Source organism: Schistocerca gregaria, chromosome 9, assembly GCF_023897955.1.
Source record: "Schistocerca gregaria isolate iqSchGreg1 chromosome 9, iqSchGreg1.2, whole genome shotgun sequence".
Classification (NCBI taxonomy): Eukaryota; Metazoa; Arthropoda; class Insecta; order Orthoptera; family Acrididae; genus Schistocerca; species Schistocerca gregaria.
The window spans coordinates 177,445,671-177,470,678 of record NC_064928.1 but is presented as its reverse complement, the minus strand read 5'-3'; the positions used below and the strand labels follow the sequence as shown (position 1 = coordinate 177,470,678).

General features: G+C 41.8%; 1 protein-coding gene across 1 annotated transcript in view; it reads right to left on the bottom strand.

Moving 5' to 3' along the window:
• LOC126291810 (UDP-glucosyltransferase 2-like) overlaps window positions 1–25,008 on the bottom strand; it is a 146,239-nt gene that overhangs the window by 5,316 nt on the left and 115,915 nt on the right. The window contains exon 4 of the mRNA XM_049985506.1: window positions 16,483–16,702. Coding sequence (XP_049841463.1) covers window positions 16,483–16,702 — 220 coding nt within the window. The remainder of the gene's footprint in view (window positions 1–16,482; window positions 16,703–25,008) is intronic.

The following is a 25,008-nucleotide window of genomic DNA, read 5'->3' as shown; positions in this document are numbered from 1 at the left end:
GGCGGGTTTAGTGACATCTCTGCACAGTTAAAGGGATGGTGTCTGTGATACAATATCCACAGTGGACGTCTATCTTCAGGAGTTCTGGGAACTGGGGTGATGCAAAACTTTTTTTGATGTGTGTAGTATTTATAGATCTTGAGAGCTGTTGAACATGTTAACTGGAATACACTTAAGGTGGCAGGGAAAAACACAGGGAAGTAAAAAGTTATTCATAAATTGTATCGAAACCAGACTGCAGTTGTAAGCGTCCAAGGATATGAAATTGTAGCAATCGTTGAGAATAGAACGAGGCGGTGTTGTGACCTTCGCCGATGTTACTCAATCTGTATATTGAGCAAGCAATAAAAGAATCCATGGAAAAATTTGGAAATGGAATGTATTAAAAGGGGGAATTAATAAAACCTTTGAAGTTTGCCAGTGACATGGTAATCCTGTCAGAGACAGCATCTGCATCTACATCTACATTTATACCCCGCAAGCCACCCAACGGTGTGTGGCGGAGGGCACTTTACATGCCACTGCTATGACCTCCCTTTCCTGTTCCAGTCGCGTATAGTTCGCGGGAAGAACGACTGTCTGAAAGCCTCCGTGCGCGCTCTAATCTATCTAATTTTACACTCGTGATCTCCTCGGGAGGTATAAGTAGGGGGAAGCAATAATTTCGATACCTCATCCAAAAACACACCCTCTCGAAACCTGGCGAGCAAGCTACACCGCGATGCAGAGCGCCGCTCTTGCAGATTTTGTTAAACATCTCCGTAACGCTATCACGCTTACCAAATAACCCTGTGACGAAACGCGCCGCTCTTCTTTGGATCTTCTCTATCTCCTCCGTCAAACCGATCTGGTACGGATCCCACACTGATGAGCAATACTCAAGTATAGGTCGAACGAGTGTTTTGTAAGCCACCTCCTTTGTTGATGGACTATATTTTCTAAGGACTCTCCCAATGAATCTCAACCTGGTACCCGCCTTACCAACAATTAATTTTATATGATAATTACACTTCAAATCGTTCCGCACGCATACTCCCAGATATTTTACAGAACTAACTGCTACCAGTGTTTGTTCCGCTACCATATAATCATACAATAAAGGATCCTTCTTTCTATGTATTCGCAATACATTACATTTGTCTATGTTAAGGGGCAGTTGCCACTCCCTGCACCAAGTGCCTATCCGCTGCAGATCTTCCTGCATTTCGCTACAATTTTCTAATGCTGCAGCTTCTCTGTATACTACAGCATCATCCGCGAAAAGCCACATGGAACTTCCGACACTATCTACTAGTCATTTATATATATTGTGAAAAGCAATGGTCCCGTAACACTCCCCTGTGGCACACCAGAAGTTACTTTAACGTCTATAGACGTCTCTCCATTGACAACAACATGCTGCGTTCTGTTTGCTAAAAACTCTCAATGCAGCCACACAGCTGGTCTGATATTCCGTAGGCTCTTACTTTGTTTATCAGGCGACAGTGCGGAACTGTATCGAACGCCTTCCGGAAGTCAAGGAGAATGGCGTCTACCTGGGAGCCTGTATCTAATATTTTCTAGGTCTCATGAACAAATAAAGCGAGTTGGGTCTCACACGATCGCTGTTTCCGGAATCCATGTTGACTCCTACAGAGTAGATTCTGTGTTTCCTAAAACGACATGATACGCGAGCAAAAAACATGTTCTAAAATTCTACAATAGATCGACGTCAGATATATAGGTCTATAGTTTCGTGCATCTGCTGGACGACCCTTCTTGAAGACTGGGACTACCTGTGCTCTGTTCCAATCATTTGGGACCTTCCGTTCCTCAAGAGACTTGCGGTACACGGCTGTTATAAGGGGGGCAAGTTCTTTCGTATACTCTGTGTAGAATCGAATTGGTATCCCGTCAGGTCCAGTGGACTTTCCGCTGTTGAGTGATTCCAGTTGCTTTTCTATTCCTTGGACACTTATTTCGATGTCAGTCATTTTCTCGTTTGTGCGAGGATTTAGAGGTTTAGCAAAGGACTCCCAAAAGTAATTGAATGGAACGATCAGTGCGTTGAAAAGACACGTAAAGCAAAAGTAATGGAAGGCAGAATTACATAAGGTTACGCACAAGGAATTGTCGAGCTCGACGTCCAGAGTGGGAAAAACGGCTCTGAGCAATGTGGGACTTAACATCTGACGTCATCAGTCCCCTAGAACTCGGAACTACTTAAACCTAACCAACCTAAGGACATCACACACATCCATGCCCGAGGCAGTGTTCGAACCTGCGATCGTAGCAGTCGCTGGGTTCCGGACTGAGCGCCTGAACCGCTCTGCCACAGCGGCCGGCCCAGACTGTGAAGGATTAAGGTATGTCTAACAGCAGCCGTGTCATCTTGTGGGTTGTGGCGTCATGAAGATGTGGCACAGAGGTGTACGCGGTCAGCTCACTTCTCAGGGTCCGGGCCGAGGTGGCGCTACTATTCGGTCAAGCAACCCCTCAGTTGGTATCGAGAGGCTGAGTGCACCCCACAAAAGCCCCCACCCCCCACAGGAAAAATTCCTTGTCAGTTTCGGGAGTGGAACACGGGTCCTCTGTGTGCTAGCCATCTGTGCTGACCTCTCAGTTATGGAGTTGGGCATGGAGGTATTAGATTAGGAAACAGGATAGTAAAACTTGCAGAGAAGTTTCGCAATTTTAGTAGCAGAATAACAGATAAAGGTCGAAGAAGAGAGGATATAAAATGTGTATTGGTTTTAGGAAAAAAAACATTTCTGATGAAGAGGAATTTGTTAACAGAATGAGATTTTCACTCTGCAGCGGAGTGTGCGGTGATATGAAACTTCCTGGCAGATTAAAACTGTGTGCCCGACCGAGACTCGAACTCGGGACCTTTGCCTACTAAGGTAGGAGACGAGGTACTGGCAGAAGTAAAGCTGTGAGTACCGGGCGTGAGTCTTGCTTCGGTAGCTCAGATGGTAGAGCACTTGCCCGCGAAAGGCAAAGATCCCGAGTTCGAGTCTCGGTCGGGCACACAGTTTTAATCTGCCAGGAAGTTTCAGGAATTTGTTAACATCGAACATAAAGTTCTGAAGGTATTTGGAGTCTAGACTTGAACAGTAGTGAAACGTGGAATATAAACTGGTTAGACAAGAAGAGTATAGAAGCTATTCACAGAAGAATACTGAAGATTAGATCTTTTCTTTGAGTAACTAATGTGGAGGTACTAAATTTTCGTTGAGGAATTTTGGTTTAATACCTTGTTATAATGCGTTCTATTTGTGTTCCTTGATATGCAGTTTATAACGTATATATTTTTTACTTCCATATTTCCTTTCTATTTTCTGAGTCCTTTTATTTATAGCACATTTTCCTAATTAATATTCGCCGTTTAACACACTTATACTTTTTGAACATCAATAATTGACAAATGTCGAGGTGGAAAAAGTTTCGTGCATTTTTTGAGTTAGAGAAAACATTACGTTTGTCTGCTGAGGTCATAAAGATTATGTACTTTCTGTCTGTTCCGAGAGATTGACTTGTATTTCTGCACATGCTAAATTTTCAGACAGAAGTACAGAATCGTCTACAAATACCAGGCAGTTTAGTTCCATACCCTGTTTCTGTCAGTTTAACTGGTTATACTTAATATTCTTTTACTTTTTCATTCTAATTCCTTTTAATCTTTCATTTCAGTTTATTACTTTTAATAATACACAGTTAAAAATGACTGGACATCAGCAATAATCTCGTTTTACATCTATATTTATATTGCAGAGCTTAAAAGTTTCGCACCCTTACAACGCCTTGAGACCGTTTCTGACCACCCAGTACAGATAAACTGTGTTAATATTTGTGACAACAATTTATGTGTAACTTGCACATAATATACTGTAAAATTATGACATTAGTTGTAATGGCAATGGCAGGGACTTAATATGATGTTAATTCTGAAACTGATTGCTAGATTAGAGCATAATCTTTGACAGTGCAGTACGGTTGCAATACGGTCTTTGGCGGAGTCGAGAGTAGTCATCGAGATCAGTAGAGGTGGAAGTGGGAGAAGGAGGGAACGGACTGTACTATACCATCGCCTCTTCTGTGTCAGTACTTCTCACACACCTTCAGTCACACCTCAATGCATTCCTCCATCCCTACAGCTAATGTTTGCAGTCATCCTTTCTAAACATCCAACTTCTCTGCATACAGCTGTCTATTTCGATCCTACTGCACTACAAAATCCCTACATGTTCACACCCAGTACAACCATTCATACCTGGTGGTCGATCCTGCAATGTTACACACTTTGTAACTTGTTCTGTTCAGCATTAATCGTTTCTAAGCTTGTAAATTCGTCTTCCACAGTCAAGTTACACAAGCACACTGAAATGCATCAACTTTCCGCTAAGTATCCAAATTATCTCGGACACCTCGTTTACTAACCTTCCTGAATGATACTGACAACGGGTTGAAACTACTAATCAGCAAAATTAACTGTGGAGTAAGCACGACGTTGATGAAGTGAATGTAATTTATCAGTTCGTCGCTTTCTCGGCGTGTTGCACTAGTAAAAATCTCTCGGGTTTCCAGCAGAGTGTGTTCATCGAAATGGCACGACGTTTCGTCGAGTGTGACTCCTATCAACATCTTCGCCACCATATGTCACGCCATTTCTGTGGACTCACTCATCTGGAAACCAGAAAACTTGGGCATGATTCTGGTCTTTTTCCCACACCTTTCATCATTCCACACAATTTTAAGACAGCGGTATGCACATATTGTTGGTTGAAGTGGTTCCTTCTGGCTACGTTATGTGGCACATGCACCGTTGCTTTATTGCTTTGTTCATCTTATTGTTTTTTGTTGGTCATGCGGCCCACTAATATCTGTTAACTCTAATACATTTCCACAATTCGTTGAACATAAAAATGAGCTGCTATATAAATAGCAGTGTGGGGATAATTAGTCCACACTGAAAGCAGAGGTGGAAGAAATCCATCTGCAATAATGTTACAAATGATTGTCACTTTTAATCGGTGGCAGTCAATATTTTTATCCGTTGCCCACTTTTGTGTCTCTACATCTACATCTACCTACATCTACATGGTTACTCCGCAATTCACACTTATGTGCCTGGCAGAGGGTTCATCGAACCATTTTCATACTACTTCTGTACCACTCTACTCTCGAATGGCGCGTGGGAAAAAGGAACACCTAAATCTTTCTGTCCGAACTCTGATTTCTCTTATTTTATTATGATGACCATATCTCCCTACGTAGGTGGGTGTCAACAAAATATTTTCGCATTCGGAACAGAAAGTTGGTGACTGAAATTTCGTAAACAGATCTCGCCAAAAAGAAAACTGCCTTTGTTCGAGTGACTGCCACCCCAACTCATTGACACTCTCACCCCAATTCTGCGATAACACGAAACGGGCAGCCCTTCTTTGCACTTTTTCGACGTCCTCCGTCAATCCCACCTAGTAAGGATCCCACACCGCGCAGCAATATTCCAACAGAGGACGGACAAGTGTAGTGTAGGCTGTCTCTTTAGTGGATTTGTCGCATCTTCTAAGTGTTCTGCCAACAAAGCGCAGTCTTTGTTTCGCCTTCCCCACAGTATTATCTATGTGGTCTTTCCCATTTAAGTTGCTCGTAATTGTAATTACAAGGTATTTAATCTCTGTTGTCCGCTCCCGGTAGCTGAGTAGTCAGCGCGACACAATGTCAATCCTAAGGGCAAGGGTTCGATTCCCTGCAGGGTCGGAGATTTTTTTTCACTCACGGACTGGGTGTTGTGTTGTCCTAATCATCATCATTTCATCCCCGTCGTCGCGCAAGTCGCCGATGTGGCGTCAAATCGAAAGACTTGAACCCGGTGAATGGTCTACCTAACGGGAGGCCCTAGTCACACGACGTTTACAGTTTAGTCTCTGTTAGCAGCAAAATTTTCTAAACGGCTACTGGGTTCCTCAAAACCTCAGTAATGATCATTTATGAAGTAGCAACGCAACGTTACTTTATGAAGTTCATAAAGCGGATATACAGCGAGTTAAAGCATATAATAATGATCACTTACCAAATAATTTGTGTAAAAATGTTATGAAAAGATAATGAAAATGTTTTTGTAATCGCTACCGTCTATCACACAACAGGAAAGCTTCCGAGCCCCCTGGTGGGCGGTAGGGATCCGGTTGGCTGTCACCGCTTTCATTTAACTGCCAACAATGGAGGCGCTGCCACAGCCAATTTTGTAATTTTATTTTTTTGTTTGCTTCGACTTACTTTCTAGGGTGGAGTAACCGAGAGCATTACTCTGCGTTTTTGCTGAGATTAGCCCAGTATATGTTGTTGTTGTTGTTTTTGTTGTGGTCTTCAGTCCTGAGAGTGGTTTGATGCAGCTCTCCATTCTACTCTATCCAGTGCAAGCTTCTTCATCTCCCAGAACCTACTACAACCTACATCTTTCTGAATCTGCTTGATTTATTCATCTCTTGGTCTCCTTCTACGATTTTTAACCTCCACCCTGCCCTCAAATACTAAATTGGTGATCCCTTGATGCCACAGAACATGTCCTACCAACCGATCCCTTCTTGTAGTCAAGTTGTGCCACAAACTCCTCTTCTCCCCCTATTCTGTAGCACCACATTTCGAAAGCTTCTATTCTCTTCTTGTCCAAACTATTTATCGTCCATGTTTCACTTCCAAACATGGCTACACTCCATACAAATACTTCCATAAACGACTTCCTGACACTTAAATCTATAATCGATGTTAAAAAATTTCTCTTCTTCAGAAACGCTTTCCTTGCCATTGCCAGTCTACATTTTATATCGTCTCTACTTGGACCATCATCAGTTATTTTGCTCCCCAAATAGCAAAACTCCTTTACTACTTTAAGTGTCACGTTTCCTAATCTAATTCCCTCAGTATCACCCGACTTAATTCGACTACATTCCATTATCCTCGTTTTGCTTTTGTTGATGTTCATCTTATATCCCCCTTTCAAGACACTGTCAATTCCGTTCAACTGCTCTTCCAAGTCCTTTGCTGTCTCTGTCAGAATTACAATGTCATCGGCGAACCTCAAAGTTTTTATTTCTAATCCTTGGATTTTAATACCTACTCCGAATTTTTCTTTTGTTTCCTTTACTCCTTGCTCAATATACAGACTGAATAACATCAGGGAGAGGCTACAACCCTGTCTCACTCCCTTCCCAACCACTAATTCCCTTTCATGCCCCTCGACTCTTATAACTGCCATCTGGTTTCCGTACAAATTGTAAATAGCCTTTCGCTCCCTGTATTTTACCCCTACCACCTTCAGAATTTGAAAGAGTATTCCAGTCAACATTGTCAAAAGCTTTCTCTGAGTCTAAAAGGCTAGAAACCTAGGTTTGCCTTTCCTTAATCTCACTTCTAAGATAAGTCGTAGGGTCAGTATTGCCTCACGTGTTCCAATACTTTGATGGAATCCAATCTCATCTTCCCCGAGGTCGGCTTCTACTAGTTTTTCCATTCGTCTGTAAAGACTTCGCGTTAGTATTTTGCAGCAGTGACTTATTAAACTGATAGTTCGGTGATTTTCACATCTGTCAACACCTGCTTTCTTTGGGATTGGAATTATTACATTCTTCTTGTAGTCTTAGGGTATTTCACCTGTCTCATACATCTTGCTCACCAGATGGTAGAGTTTGGTCAGGACTGGCTCTACCAAGGCTGTCAGTATATGTATATGTATATTTTGGTATTCTTAATTCCCATTGTTTCGCTAATACCCCGTCGCAGATTTGTGATGTGTGAAATTTGTATGATTCTACCGCTGCGTCTGTTCCGCAGTGTTGCGACCGTGTGTACTGTAGAGTCAACTTTCAGGCAAGAAATGTGTTTGTAGAGTACTGAATGATACATTCTCATCACTTAACATGCCACACTGTGACTACACAATGGTTACTTATTTACACTCGCATTCATTCCAGGTGCCTTTCCAGAGGGTTGAGGTGAGAGCAATACCAGTTATTGCCCTCGTATGATGTTACAGAACATCAACATATGTATATACAATGAACTTACAGGTTTCTGTTTGAATTTGACAAGCAGAAGGCAGCATTTGCTCTCAGTTCATACGAGTCTACCAGGCTGAGCCGTGCCCTCTCCCAACTACGCGTTTTAATGAACTTCCCTGTCTATCTGTGTTTGGTTTCATGCCCTTGTCGCGGTGACGTCGTGGTTCTTCTTCCTTCCAAGTGTGGCAACAGTGATGTGTATCGATATTTGCGCCGTGTACCATCTTTTGTTTGGTGCATAGAGTTTCCGGCAAGGGGGTCTGGAGTGAGTCGGTCTGTTGTTGGCGGACGAGGGAAGTTATCTCCACTCGGTGCAGTCGGCTGGGGCCGCTGGCAACCCCTGTGCAGTCTCGGAGCGTGTGTGGAACTGTCCGATCGCTACGAGCTTCGTGGTTCACCGACCCAAACGTCAGAGTTGAGTAGTGGTTTCAACTACCCAAGCCACGTCTATTCATGTTATGGTGGTTCGCTTCGGTGGTTTGCGTGGGTGTGGTTCTCCGGCGAGCAACACCGAGCGGTTCTACTGCTGAGATTTAGCCGCCATGCGGTGCAATTAAGTATTTTGGTCGATCATAGCTAACACTTGGTTCGAGAATCATGAAAGAAGGTTGTATATATGGAAGAATCCTGTTGAGTATCAGATAGATTATATAAACGTAAGACAGAGATTTAGGAACCAGGTTTTAAATTGTAAGACATTTCCAGGGGCAGATGTGGACTCTGACCACAATATATTGGTTATGAACTGTATATTAAAACTGAAGAAACTGCAAAAAGGTGGGAATTTAATGAGTTGGGACCTTGATAAACTGAAAGAACCAGAGGTTGTACAGAGTTTCAGGGAGAGCATAAGGGAGCAATTGACAGGAATGGGGGAAAGAAATACAGTAGAAGAAGAATGGGTAGCTCTGAGGGATAAAGTAGTGAAAGCAGCAGAGTATCAAGTAGGTAAAAAGACGAGGGCTAATAGAAATCCGTGGGTATCAGAAGAGATATTGAATTTAATTGATGAAATGAGAAAATACAAAAATGCAGTAAATGAAGCAGGTAAAAAGGAATACAGACGTCTCAAAAATGAGATCGACAGGAAGTGCAAATAGCTCAGCAGGGATGGCTAGAGGACAAATAGAAGGATGTAGAGGCTTATCTCAGTAAGGGTAAGATAGATACTGCCTACAGGAAAATTAAAGAGACCTTTGGAGAGAAGAGAACCACTTGTATGAACATCAAGAACTCAGAAGGAAACCCAGTTCTATGCAAAGAAGGGAAAGCAGAAAGATGGAAGGAGTATACAGAGCGTCTATACAAGGGCGATGAACTTGAGGACAATATTATGGAAATGGAAGAGGATGTAGATGAAGATGAAATGGGAGATACGATACTGCGTGAAGAGTTTGACAGAGCACTGAAAGACCTGAGTCGAAACAAGGCCCCGGGACTAGACAACATTCCATTGGAACCACTGACGGCCTTGGGAGAGCCAGTCCTGACAAACTCTACCGTCTGGTGAGCAAGATGCATGAGACAGGCTTCAAGAAGAATATAATAATTCCAATCCCGAAGAAAGCAGGTGTTGACAGATGTGAAAATTACCGAACAATCAGTTTAATAAGTCACAGCTGCAAAATACTAACGCGAATTCTTTACAGACGAATGGAAAAACTGCTAGAAGCCAACCTCAGGGGGAGAATAGTTTGGATTACGTAGAAATACTGGAACACGTGAGGCAATACTGACCTTACGACTTATCTTAGAAGAAAGATTAAAGAAAGGCAAACCTACGTTTCTAGCCTTTGTAGGCTTAGAGAAAGCGTTTGACAATGTTGACTGGAATACTCAGTTTCAAATTCTGAAGATGGCAGGGGTAAAATACAGGGAGCGAAAGGCTATTTACAATTTGTACAGAAACCAGATGGCAGTTATAAGAGTCGAGGGGCATGAAAGGGAATTAGTGATTGGGAAGGGAGTGAGACAGGGTTGTAGCCTATCCCCGATGTTATTCAATGTGTATATTGAGCAAGCAGTAAAGGAAAGAAAAGAAAAATTCGGAGTAGGTATTAAAAACCAAGGATTAGAAATAAAAACTTTGAGGTTCGCCGATGACATTGTAATTCTGACAGAGACAGCAAAGGACTTGGAAGAGCAGTTGAACGGAATTGACAGTGTCTTGAAAGGGGGATATAAGATGAACATCAACAAAAGCGAAACGAGGATAATGGAATGTAGTCGAATTAAATCCGGCGATGCTGAGGTAATTAGATTAGGAAATGAGACACTTAAAGTAGTAAATGAGTTTTGCTATTTGGGGAGCAAAATAACTGATGATGGTCGAAGTAGAGAGGATATAAAATGTAGACTGGCAATGGCAAGGAAAGCGTTTCTGAAGAAGAGAAATTTGTTGACATCGAGTATAGATTTAATTGTCAGGAAGTCATTTCTGAAAGTATTTGTATGGAGTGTAGCCATGTATGGAAGTGTAACATGGACGATAAATAGTTCGGACAAGAAGAGAATAGAAATTTTCGAAATGAGGTGCTACAGAAGAATGATGAAGATTAGATGGGTAGATCACATAACTAATGATGAAGTATTGAATAGAATTGGGGAGAAGAGGAGTATGTGGCACAATTTGACAAAAGGAGGGACCGGGTAGTAGGACATGTTCTGAGGCATCAAGGGATCACCAATTTAGTATTGGAGGGCAGCGCGGAGGGCAAAAATCGTAGAGGGAAACCAAGAGATGAATACACTAAGCAGATTCAGAAGGATGTGGGTTGCAGTAAGTACTGGAAGATGAAGAAGCTTGCACAGGATAGGGTAGCATGGAGAGCTGCATCAAACCAGTCTCAGGACTGAAGACCACAACAACAACAACAACGATTTGAGGGCACTAGCGGAGTTTCCTGTCTTGTATCCGTTAGTGTTCTGGTTACCTTCCCTGGGGACTGACGTAAATTCAAGCAGTGATCTTTCGAGCGAAGTTGACTATTACCGTGTTCAAATTCAGGTTTACCAGGGGAATATTCTGCCTGGAGGCCGTTACTGTTCCAGTTACCTGCCCTGGCCACTAACGTAATTTCAGGCAGCGTCCTTTCCTCACCTGTTGTCGCTGTCAAACGTGGTGTGTAATTTTGACAGCTTATACATACTCCATTGTGGATTATCACGTTTGTGGCATTGCCGGTTTGAGTTCTCATGTACTGATTGACGGGAAGCAAGTCATTGTGTCGGTCTGTGCATGTCCCCTGGTTGGCTTCCGAGGGATCAAGTACAGTTGGGCTCACCACCTAAGAGAACGAGGGCAGGTCGACCTCTCTGGAGGCCTTCTGAGTGCCACCGGTGTTTAATTATCTGTTGTCAGCTGTTTTAAATTTTAGGCTTATGGTTATTTGTTTTGTTTTCTTAAAATTTTCCAAAATTGATTTTTAAATTTATCTTTTAAGCTTAAACACTGTGGCCTTTTGCCTTTAAAGATTATGGTAATATATTTTAAAATTTTGAAACTTAACTGTGGCCTTCAGCCATTGGTATTGCACCTTGCATATGTTGCTTCTTTAAATTATTTTTTTGCTGTCTTAATTGGATTTTTATCTTTTTGATTTTTTAAGATTTCTTGTTGTTGAACATGCTGATCTTCTGCCTTTAAAGGGTCTATGGTAATATATTCTGAAGTTTTGAAATTTAATTGTGGCCCTCAGCTATTTGTGTTGCACCTTGAATATGTTGCTTTTTGGGTTTTAAATTATTTTATTGCCATCTTAATTGCATTTTTTATTTTTTAAAGATTTCTTGTTGACCTTCTCCCTTTAACGGTCTAAGGTAATATATTCTAAAATTTTGGAATTTAATTGTGTCCCTCAGCCATTTGTATCGCACTTTGCGTATGTTGTTTTTTGAATTATTTTACTGCTGTCTTAATTGGATTTTTATCTTGTTAAGATTTCGTGTTGGAGGCCTTCAGCCGTGAAAGAGTTGCATTCGGTAAAGATTCGGCTATGTGCCGCTTTGATTGTAAAGGTTATTAAATTACAATAAATGACAATTAGAAGCAGAAACTAACCTCAACCCTTGGCCCTTTCCACAATCCTATTACCTGTTCTGCCCAGAGGCTTTAGTGGGCGTCTCACAGACCATCTTTGAAAACGTGGAGTGGGGAACTCTTCATAGTACATCATGCTGTCTGTTTCTCCTCTACATTGTCTTCTTAAGATAGTGCAACTTGTCAGCTTCTCTTTTCAGATGCAGAGGCAATACTGAACGGAACAAGCAACCTCTGAATTGCGGTAGATACGACAGCGCCTGGTAAGGTCCTTGTGACCTCATTCAGACGAATGCCTCAGTTCATATAATTAAATTTTTCTCAGGACATTTGAGACTCATCTTTATCCACAATAATGATGGAAGCTGAAGAAATGAATTAAAATTTGTGCCTCAGCTAGAACTTGAAGCCAGGTATCCTTGATTACAAGGCAAGAATGCTAGCTATTGCTCCACAGACTACCGACACGAACGTCACTTCACATCTTCCGATTATTTTTCCTCTCTTAAATCATCACGACTGCTGAGGCTTTCTGGCACTGGAATAGCTCCCCAGCGTTGGATGTAACACCTCAGGTGTAGGTGATCTAGTAAGCAAGGAGACCCAGGTTCAAGTCCCAGCTGTGGCATTAACTTTAATTCGTTTCTTCAGCTTCCATCATTACTGTATAACGTCTTAGTGTATGGCGCTGTTACTCCCATACTGTGGCTCAGGATTCAATACCTGAATACACGAGTGAAATTTCAGCATTTTGTAGTATAGCCACATTTGCTGCCCAACTAATTACAACTATTTGGCCGAGAAGATTGGATATCTAGCTACGTTAACTCTGAGTAAACTACTTAGCTTCTGAAATGGGATTATATCAATAAACTTTAGTATGTCTCATGTCTTGTCTGACAGTTATTGGAGAAATGAAAATAAAAGCGCGTACATGATCTTTGTGGGCCTGCAGGAAGGCTTGGGCAGTGGTGCTTAAATATCCAATCCGCAGTGATAAATACCTCAATTTCTACCTATTTGTTATGTAGATGGAATGTTGTGGCCTCTGTTTTACTTGGATGTAATAGGAGTGTCCACTCGCAAAATTACTTGCTCCGTATGATGAAGTGAGTTGACAGGGTAACATTACAGTGATTGGTTATCTTTGTTCTGACATATTAACACCAGGTCATCTGCATACTGGATTTTCTTCGAGGTAGTAGCTGAAATGCTGTGGAGATACATATTAAACCAAATGAGAGCCGGCACTGATCATTCAGGCTGGTTATTGTTGAGGGTACTTCGATAAAAAAAAAAAAAAAACTGGAAACCTTCAATCAGAGGGCAATGTAGTTGAGTAAACTACTTAGCTTCTTAAATGCAATTATATCAACAACCTTTAGCATGTCTCATGTCTTAATAAGATCCACTGTGTCAGGGAGTTATTGGAGAAATGCAGAAATGAAAATAAAAGCGCATGCATGATCTTTGTTTTGTGGGCATGCAGAAATGACAATATCCATAGAATAAAAGTTTGGAAAGCAATGAGAAGGGTTAACGTGAAAAGGAAGAGGATTAACTTGTTTGTAATTAAAATGCGAAACAACGCTATCCATAGTATTTTCGTCAAAAAGGCCTAAAACAAGGTTGAGGGATATCACCTGCCTATTTAACGTTTATTTCGAACAGTCGCTGAATGGCTGGTACAGGGAGAGCTCAGGCATTGGAATAAAGATTGGTAGCGACACTCATCGGTTTCTTTTATTTGCGGATGACCAACTAGTAATTACCTCAAGGTGAAGAGGATATGGAATACATGCAGAGAGAGCTTAGAGAGGGATATAGCAAAGAACGTTTGGAAACAAATCTGAGCAAGACAGAGTGTATGTGTGTGGAACAGGATTCGGTGAAAAGTGACACAGAGGAATGAGACAATGATATTATTTCCAGAATAGCAATGGGGAAGAGAGCGGGCTGCAGTTAATGAGACAAGATAACATTCGAATGAGAAGGAATGGAAGCGAATGGAGATAACGTACTCCGTAACAGAAGCTTTGGCGGACAGAGTGCTTCAGAAATATGGGCACGTACAGATAACACCTAACCATAAACGACGAAGAATGATTTCAAGCCGGCGGCCGCGAAGAAAAAGAATGTGAGGAAGGCGAGCGCTAAATGTAAACATCGTGTGACCAGGGTCTCCTATCGGGTAGACCGTTCGCCAGGTGCAAGTCTTGTCAAATCGAGCCACTTCGGTGACTTGTGCGTCGATGGGGATGAAATGATGTTGATTAGAACAACACAACATCCACTCTCTGAGCGGAGAAAATCTCCGACCCAGCCGGGAATCGAACCCGGGCCCTTAGGAGGACATTCTCTCGCGCTGACCACACAGCTACCGGGGGCGGACATGGGAGTGCTAACAATGGGAAAATACACTACTGGAAATTGCTGCACCACGAAGATGACGTGCTACAGACGCGAAATTTGACCAACAGGAAGAAGATGCTGTGATTCGCAAGTGATTAGCTTTTCAGAGCATTCACACAAGGTTGGCGCCGGTGGCGACACCTACAACGTGCTGACATAAGGAAAGTTTCCAACCGATTTCTCATACACAAACAGCCGTTGACCTGCGTTGCCTGGTGAAACGTTCTTGTGATGCCTCGTGTAAGGAGGAGAAATGCGTACCATCACATTTCCGACTTTGATAAAGTTCGGATTGTAGCCTATCGCGATTGCGGTTTATCGTATCGCGAAATTATTGCTAGCGTTGGTCGAGATCCACTGACTGTTACCAAAATAGGGAATCGGTGGGTTCAGGAGGATAATACGGAACGCCGTGCTGCATCCCAACGGCCTCGTATCACTAGCAGTCGAGATGACAGGCATCTTATCCGCATGGCTATAACGGATCGTGCACCCACGTCTCGATCCCTGAGTCAACAGATGGGGACGTTTACAAGAGGACAACCATCTGCACGAACAGTTCGACGACGTTTGCGGCAGTATGGACTATCAGCTCGGATACCATGGCTGCTGTTACCCTTAACGCTGCATTACAGACAGGGGCGTGTGCGATGTGTACTCAACGACGAACCTGGGTGCACGAATGGCAAAACGTCATTTTTTTCGGATGAATCCAGGTTCTGTTTACAGCATAATGATGGTCGCATCCGTGTTTGGCGACATCGCGGTGAACGCACGTTGGAAGCGTGTATTCGTCATCGCCATACTGGCGTATCACCCTGCGTGATGGTATGGGGTGCCATTGGTTACACGTCTTGGTCACCTTTTGTTCCTACTGACGGCACTTTGAACAGTGGACGTTACATTTCTGATGTGTTTCGACCCGTGGCTCTACCCTTGGTTCTGTCCCTGCGAAACCCTACATTTAAGTAGTATAATGAACGACCGCATGTTGCAGGTGCTGTACGAGCCTTTCTGGATACAGAAAATGTTCGACTGCTACCCTGGCCAGCACATTCTCCATATCTCTCGCCAATTGAAAACGTCTGGTCAATGGTGGCCGAGCAACGGGCTTGTCACAATACCCCATTCACTACTCTTGATGAATTGTGGTATCGTGTTGAAGCTGCATGGGCAGTTGTACTTGTACACGCCATCCAAGCTCTGACTCATTTGCCAGGCGTATCAAGGCCGTTATTACGGCCAGAGGAGAATGTTCTGGGTACTGATTTCTCAGGATCTATGCACCCGAATTGAGTGAAAATGTCAATTCTAGTATAATATATTTGTCCAATGAATATCCGTCTATCATCTGTATTTCTTCTTGGTGTAGCAATTTTAATGGCCAGTTATGTACATACAGCATGCAATGGAAGACAGAAGTCTAATGACGGATGATTGGAACGAAAGAGGCCCTTGGAGGTTGGAAGAAGAAGAAGAAAAGAAGAGAACCCTTGCATCAATCCTAGTCTCAATACCGTACCGTAAGCTCCTTCAGATTCGCTTCACCCGATTTGACACCCCTCTTAAATCTGGATTAAACCAATGTTATTAGCCCCCGCATCGGATCGCTGCAATCCCACTTATTTCAAAACCCACCCTGCTCCACTAGGATTGTTTTCTCAACGACACGAAGTAGTCACAAAATGGTTCAAATGGCTCTGAGCACTCTGGGACTTAACATCTTAGGTCACCAGTCCCCTAGAACTTAGAACTACTTAAACCTAACTAATGTAAGGACATCACACACATCCATGCCCGAGGCAGGATTCGCGAGACCACCGCGGCCGGCCTCTACCCCAAGTTCATCCCACATTGTGGGGTGTACGTGGTGTAGAGCACTAACCCATACGCTCCAATAAAGTCGTTACGTGAGCTGTCTAAAGCTGCTTGCGGCAGAAATGTCAGAATTGCGGACATTCGACGTGACGAAAATTTTCAAACCTGTACCTGGGGTTTTTGAGTATCTTGTTGATCGCCTCGAGGACCGACTCCTTGGTGAGTCGCAGCGTGTCCAGCTCGACTGCGGCGCCCTTGGCCACGTTCTTGCGCAGGTTGGCGTATTGGTCGGCCAGGAAGGGCACCCCCACCACGGGGACGCCGTGGTACACCGCCTCCATGGTACTCAGCATACCTCCGTGGCTGATGAACACCTTCACGTTGGGATGCGCTGGAAACCAGACAATTTTGACATGCAGTGAGATAGTGGATAGAGACAGTGGATGGAGACAGTGGATAGAGACAGTTGGCTTAGAAGGATACTGCACTGAAGAGCCAAAGAAACCGGCACACCTGCCTAATATCGTGTAGTGCCCCCGCGACCAAGCACATGTGCCACAACACGACCTGGCATGGACTCGACATATGTCTGAAACAGTGCGGAGGTAAATGACACCATGAATCCTGCAGAGCTGTCTGTAAACCCGTAAGAGTACGAGGGGGTGGAGATCTCTACTGAACAGCCCGTTACAAGGTATCCCACATATGCTCAATCATATTAATGTCTGGTGAATGTGGTGGGAGGTGGGAAGTGTTTAAACTGAGAAGAGTGTTCCTGAAGCCACTTTATAACAATTCTGGACATGAATATGTTTATTTCTATTGTTTTGTAAAGTCTGTATTGCTACAAATGTTATCTGTACTGTTATGTTCTTTAATGATGTATTTTGTACCTTTGTTATTGTATTCTTATGTTATAAAATTGTAATTGGCAACAGTTCATCAAATTAAGTAACTTGTAAGTTACATCTCACTACACACGTTTCTGTTGGTCATAATATATGGACAATATGTGAGAAGCAGGGACTGATAGTGTTTGCACGTGTGTTGATAATTCAGCACGGGACTGGTTAACAGCATTGCTGGTTCTAAAGATAATTCCAAAAACTTTGTGCGTGCACAAGTGGTGGTTTATGGGCTTGCTATATATTCCACAAGACTCTTCGATGGTGCTTGTGCACCTGCACAGTCGCAACAGCTGGCTGCTGGCCATCTCTACAAGGACTACAGTAGGTCTGCATCTTTGATGGCCCACCAATACCATTATTTCTACAAGGACTGCACTGGGTCTGTACCTCTGGTGGCCCACCACTGCCGTAATCTCTACCAGGACTACAGTGGGTCTACTCTGTGATGACCTACCTACCAATATTCTTCAAAACTTCGACTGACTCTGCGGTGGGTTTGCTCTGTTGTGGCCCATTACCTGTCTGCATGTCAAGAGTCAGCACTGTCTTTCCATTGGAAGGACAACACTACTTCTTCAAGACTGCATGGAAATCCACTACTTTCGTGTGCATTTTCTTTTACTGCTCAGACTTTGAGAAAAACACTGCTGTTTTACTGTGATGAACGATCAGGACTGTCTTTATGGACTGTGAGAAAATTTTAGCTTTTGACGAACATTGTATCGATGTCTTTGTTATTGTAATTGTGAAAATTTTTTAACAAATATGTATTGGCCAGTGTCCAAAACAATTTGTAAATTTTTTTGTGGTGAGCATGGGGGCTATATAAGTAGGCTGTTTAGGTTTTCTTATTGGTAACGCCACGTAGCGCTCTCTATGAAAATCACTGTCTGTGCTGTGTGCAGTTTGTGGCTAGTTTGCATTGTTGTCTTCCATTGTAGTGTTGGGCAGCTGGATGTGAACAGCGCGTAGTGTTGCTCAGTTGGAGGTGAGCCGCCAGCAGTGGTGGATGTGGGGAGAGAAATGGCTGAGTTTTGAAATTTGTAAAACTGGATGTCATTAACTGCTATATATACATTATGACTTTTGAACATTATTAAGGTAAATACATTGTTTGTTCTCTATCAAAATCTTTCATTTGCTAACTATGCCTATCAGTAGTTAGTGGCTTCAGTAGTTTGAATCTTTTATTTAGTTGGCAGTAGTGGTGCTCTCTGTATTGCAGTAGTTCTAGTAACGAAGATTTTTGGTGAGGTAAGTGATTTGTGAAAGGTATAGGTTAATGTTAGTCAGGGCCATTCTTTTGTAGGGATTATTGAAAGTCAGATTGCGTTGCGCTGAAAATATTGTGTGTCAGTTTAAACACAGTATTGTATAATTTATCTAAGGGGACGTTCCATAGTGCTTCAGTGTAAGCAGTTCAGATACTCTATAAAAATATACTATAAGATTCCGGGAGAACTGCCGGATGTTTGTAACGTGCTGGTACGATATTTCGGCGCAGAGTCTTCTGGCCATCTTCAGGTGAATACTAACGGGCAGTAGATGGAGCCTCCCAATTTAAGATCGCGCCGGTATATGGTTGGTATCCCAAGTGACAGTGTGCATGCATTACCTGAGTACATGCCATTTTTCTGTAAGACTGTGAGCCGGTCGGAGTGGCCGACCGGTTCTAGGCGCTTCAGTCTGGAGCCGACCGACCGCTACGGTCGCAGGTTCGAATCCTGCCTCGGGCATGGATGCGTGTGATGTCCTTAGGTTATTTAAGTCGTTCTAAGTTCTAGTGGGATGATGACTTCAGAAGACCATAGTGTTCAGAGCCATGTGAACCATTCTGTAAGTCTTGTAAGTAGGCTGTTTACATTTTCTTATTGGTAACGCAACGTAGCACTCTGTATGAAAAATCACTGGCTGTGCTGTGCGCAATCTGTGGCTAGTTTGCATTGTTGTCTGCCATTGTAGTGTCGGGCAGCGGCAGCTGGATGCTAACAGCGCGTAGCGTTGCGCAGTTGGAGGTGAGCCGCCAGCAGTGGTGGACGTGGGGAGAGAGATGGCGGAGTTTTGAAATTTGTAAGAATTGGTGTCATGAACTGCTATATATATATTATGACTAGTGAGGTAAATACATTGTTTGTTCTCTATTAAAATCTTTCATTTGATAACTATGCCTATCAGTAGTTAGAGCCTTCAGTAGTTTGAATCTTTTATTTAGCTGGCAGTAGTGGCGCTCGCTGTATTGCAGTAGCTTGAGTAACGAAGATTTTTGTGAGGTAAGTGATTTGTGTAACATATAGGTTAATGTTAGTCAGGGCCATTCTTTCGTAGGGATTTTTGAAAGTCAGATTGCGTTGCGCTATAAATATTGTGTGTCAGTTTAAGCACATTCTTGTATAATTGTTCAAAGGGGACGTTTCATATAGACCAGTCGTGTATAATTCTTCTAAGGGGACGTTTCATATGGCGACCCTGAAGTACTTTCTGTGAGATTAAAGATGACTTAGCGTTTGGTTTCTTTGATAGCTACACGATTATATCACGACGCTACTAATGTGTGACACAATTTACATTGTGCTTTTGCGGTGTATCTGTTTTATATCTGCACAGTTTTTCTGAATTATTCTGGAAAGTAAAACATGTTTTAGTGGTAACTTTTGTGGTATAGCTACAATTAGACAGCCTTTTCCATAGCACAACAATACGTTACAGCATAGTACTGTCTTCATCACGGCAATAAGCGTAATAACTAAGATATTTATACGCAAAGCAATTCACTTCCTTTATTACGAGGTAAGTACATTGACTTCAGCAGAACTTTGCTTACAGAGGACGATAACTACGACACTTCCACATAATTATCTTACAACAAGACGCACAGTTTATCGCTACAGTACACGTATTTGAGTGATTAATTTTGTACTTAAAACATTTATTTTTAAAGATATTTGAAGTACAATGATACAAAGGTTTTCGGTGATACATTTCATTCCATTGCTGTAATCTGTAACAGCTGAGGATATAATCACATTAATTCTTAGGAGGGTACACGCTTACTTTGTGTACCATGTGTTTGGCAAGCACAAGGAGCCCTAGCTAATATGGTATTTACTTATACAACTTTACACATCGGTACCATATTTCTCTAACATAAATTACACAGCTATCTGATAATTTAACTGAGAGACAAAATTTTTTTAACTACATCAGTGACAGATGTTTACGTAATTACACAGTTGGATAATTTCACACTTATGAAATTGTATTTTGTCTGTACTGTGTGAACCCTTCATATTTTTTTTGGAACCATTGTGATGCTATGAGAGCTTTGAATGATGTATTTGGTATGGGATCATGATGTTTAAAGTACGTTTGAGGTAGTTGACACTTTTGACATGAGCAGAGAATTTTTATTAGGTTTTGAAATTATTGGAGGAAGCTACGACGATTTAGAGAGTTGACTGAGGTGTTATGATGTTATTATTACGACGACGATGTGAATTATGCTGCTGAAGTATGCTTAAGCTGATGCTATATGAGCTATTTGGTTATGCTACATATTTGTTATGATGACATATTGAAGAAGTGTCGACGAATATACATATGTGTAATAAGGTAAGGAATAATGAGTAGTGGTTAGGGACTGTGGTTTGTGAAAAAGGATGTTGGAAACCAAGAATCGTACTTTAAGAGTTATGAAATGTGTGTACATGTGTGAATGTATCACTATGGTGGCGAAAATTGTTTGGACACTATTATATTTATAGGATTTTATTTTCTACACATTTGCAACGCTAACTCTCAACTTGTGAAAATATTTTTATATGAGACTGCCACTGTAGCGGAAACTGGTGTCGTAAATATTTCGGTAAGACAATTAAGTGACCACCTGCACGTAATGCGTCGTGGGCACCCAGCTGCGCGACAACCACCTGACAAAAGACAGCCGTTAGTGTGTGCCTTTCAGAGGCACAGGTAAAAAAAAAAGGGCCATTATCCTCTCTATTGACATTCCTTTGTAGAAAGCACCGCAAATACGACACGCTCATTACTGAGAAAGATACTTACATCTGACACCTGATTATAACAAACGTCTTTCTACGAGAGTTGAGAGAATTCTACTAACTTATGAAATGTCACATGACTATTGAATGATATTTTTATGCTTTGTCCATAGTTGCTTATTTCATTTGATATCTGTTTTCCAGCTGTGTTGCAGCATTGGTTTTATAAAATTAAATGCATTTGCTAATGTGAACACTTTCTGTCGACAGATCTATTAAATAATTATTTTATGATCCACATTCTGCGAAAAAGGAGCTCTTGGAATGAAAAGAGCAATAAGAAGCGACTAATAACAGTAACCGTATATATAATTTTCTTTTCAAGTACTTGGTAATTTGTTGTAGCATTAGTTTCTGTGGTGCACCACTTTAATAGCATAGACATTAAGATGTGAATAGACATTGTCCTTATCTGCATTGTTGTCTTTAGTGTGCTATTTTTTCTGCTTGTGGGTTTGTCACGTTTAGGTATAAGTTATAGCATTTGCTGCGGCTGTTTGCCATTCATAGTGCTACTGAATGTCACTTTGTATTACTAGGTTAAGCCAATTTTATTACTGATTTATTTTTCTTGTTTGCTGCGCATTGCCTTATATTAGTTGTAATATTGCTGCCTTTTTTTTTGCCAATTTCCATTTTTTTATCATTGCTGTTTGTGTAAATTGTTTTGTGCTGCTGTATTGCCTCGTCCCTTAGTTAAGCGTCTGAGCTCAGTAGATTTAAGTTAGCTTAAGAGGGGGTTGCCTATATAAGAGAATGAGTTGCGATGGATTTGAAGAAATGCACTGAGAGGTTATATGAGAAAAGTACAGAAAGCAGGTATAGATAGGACTTTTTGGAAATAATGAAGAACGAAGGGAGATCTCCGAGAAGTAAAGAAAGTTTTGTTTACAAAATACTGGAATAAAACAAACCCTGTCCTTTCCTTTTGTGTTATCCCACTATGTGTTTGTGTACCCTTGTGTATTTGTTTTCTTCCTGTCTCTGTGTGCTGTTTCATAGAATTTTTTCTATTCTAATACTAAGCTACATTCACTATGATGAGGAATACTGTTATCCTCAAATATAATTTGCGTTAATAACATGTTATTTACTTCGTAAAGATGTTTACACGTTATTTATTCTGTTTTGTTCTAATGCTCATGTGTGAAGTTGATGTTTCAAAAGTTATTCTGATCTTTTATGTATGTACTTATGTTGTAATTTTTGTAACACTGATGTATTTGCTATTTCGATTCTTTTGTAATGCCTGCACTACTGCAAATGTTATCTGTATTGTTATGTTCTTTAAAGATGTATTTTGTACCTTTGTTATTGCATTCTTATGTTATAAAATTGTAACTGACACCAGTTCATCAAATTAAGTAACTTGTAAATTACATTTCACTGCTCACGTTTCTGTTGGTCATAGTATACGGACAATATGTGAGAAGTAGGGACTGATAGTGTTTGCACGTGTGTTAATAATTCAGTAAGGGACTGGATAACAGCATTGCTGGTTGTAAGGACATTTCAAAAACAATTTTTGTGAGTGCACAAGTGGTGGTTATGGACTTGCTATATTATCCGCAAGACTCTTCAATGGTGATTGTGCGCCTGCACAGTCAAACAGATGGCTGCTGGCCATCTCTACAAGGACTACAGTGGGTCTACACCTTTGATGACCCACCAATACCATTATTTCTACAAGGGCTGCAGTGGGTCTGCACCTCTGGTGGCCCACCAATAGTAATCTCTACCAGGACAACAGTGGGTCTGCTCTGTGATGACCTACCTACCGATAGTCTTCAACGTCGACTGACTCTGCTGTGGCCTTTTACCTGTCTGCATGTCAAGAGTCAGCACTGTCTTTCGTTGGAAGGACAACACTACTTCTTCAAGACTGCTTAGAAATCCACTACTTCCAAGTGCAATTTCTTTTATTGCTCAGACTTTGAAAAAAAAAAACACTGCAATTTTACCATGATGACGATCAGGACTGTCTTTATGGACTGTGAGAGAATTTTAGCTTTTGACCAACATTGTATCGATAAGGGTGTGCATTTCATTTCTTTGTTATTGTAATTATGAAAAAATTTTTCAAATCTGTATTGGCCACGGCCCAAAACAATTTGTAAAATTTTTTGTGGGGAGCATGGGGGCTATGTAAGTAGGCTGTTTACATTTTCTTATTGGTAACGCAACGTAGCACTCTGTATGAAAAATCACTGGCTGTGCTGTGCGCAATCTGTGGCTAGTTTGCATTGTTGTCTGCCATTGTAGTGTCGGGCAGCGGCAGCTGGATGCTAACAGCGCGTAGCGTTGCGCAGTTGGAGGTGAGCCGCCAGCAGTGGTGGACGTGGGGAGAGAGATGGCGGAGTTTTGAAATTTGTAAGAATTGGTGTCATGAACTGCTATATATATATATATTATGACTAGTGAGGTAAATACATTGTTTGTTCTCTATTAAAATCTTTCATTTGATAACTATGCCTATCAGTAGTTAGAGCCTTCAGTAGTTTGAATCTTTTATTTAGCTGGCAGTAGTGGCGCTCGCTGTATTGCAGTAGCTTGAGTAACGAAGATTTTTGTGAGGTAAGTGATTTGTGTAACATATAGGTTAATGTTAGTCAGGGCCATTCTTTCGTAGGGATTTTTGAAAGTCAGATTGCGTTGCGCTATAAATATTGTGTGTCAGTTTAAGCACATTCTTGTATAATTGTTCAAAGGGGACGTTTCATATAGACCAGTCGTGTATAATTCTTCTAAGGGGATGTTTCAGTCTGTGAGCTGCTCTATGCATTCTCCATGGTGAAAGCTCTCCTCTTCGGAATCAAAACGATTGCTTTTGCACAGTAAGATCCTAAGAAGTCAATTACTTAGCATGAAGTTTTTCTGTAATCGGATCCCACGCAGAATTTATGGAAATCGCCGTCCCGATTTATAAGGGATTCAGACAGTCGTATTTCCACTGAGTTATTGATGACCGAGCTCCAGAAGTTTGATATGTGGGCCACAATTTTTGTTTCATTGCATTTCATCGAATGATCAGTGGGAATACAATGTTCAGCGATAGCGGACTTATTTGCTTGGAGAAGGCGAGTATGCCGCTGATGCTCTGAAAGGTATTTCCACAAGAGCGAGTGTAAATGTAACGGGACATCGAGAATGCTACACTGAACTATTTGAGGTAGGGAACCTGGGGTTGGAGAAGCCAGCTTAAGGAGATACGGAAGTAGACTTGTCTACCTCTTTGTCTAGCATTACTGTTTCCTAGCTTATTTGAGACTAACATGCTTATAAGTTTACACATACTACACTGTTTATTTACATGTAAATACTTTAGTTCCTGCCAGGAAACAAGCAAGTCGCGCCTAGTTACTAGGAAATTATGTTGCAACTTTTGTTTACTTATCCGTAATGTGGCTTTGTTGGATCGTATTTACATTGTCCCATGACAGAACGTGATATGAATCTGAGCCGTGCTCTCCTTCCTCTGGCGCATCGCCGGAGGGGGGTCACGGTGCTTAGCATGTGATCGCTGGCGGCTTTCGGAGAGAGAGGTCGTACTAGCGTACAGTTGGTGGTAGGTGGCACGTGTGGACGGCTGCGTTTCGCGAGCAGGATTGTATCGTACGGTGTGCTGTTTTGAGGTAGGAAGCCACGCCTCCTGGCTTTCTTGTAGTGTTCCCCGAATTTTCCTGTTGTTATGTTATTAAAGTACTCCGTTGAATGACAATTTGTTTAACGGC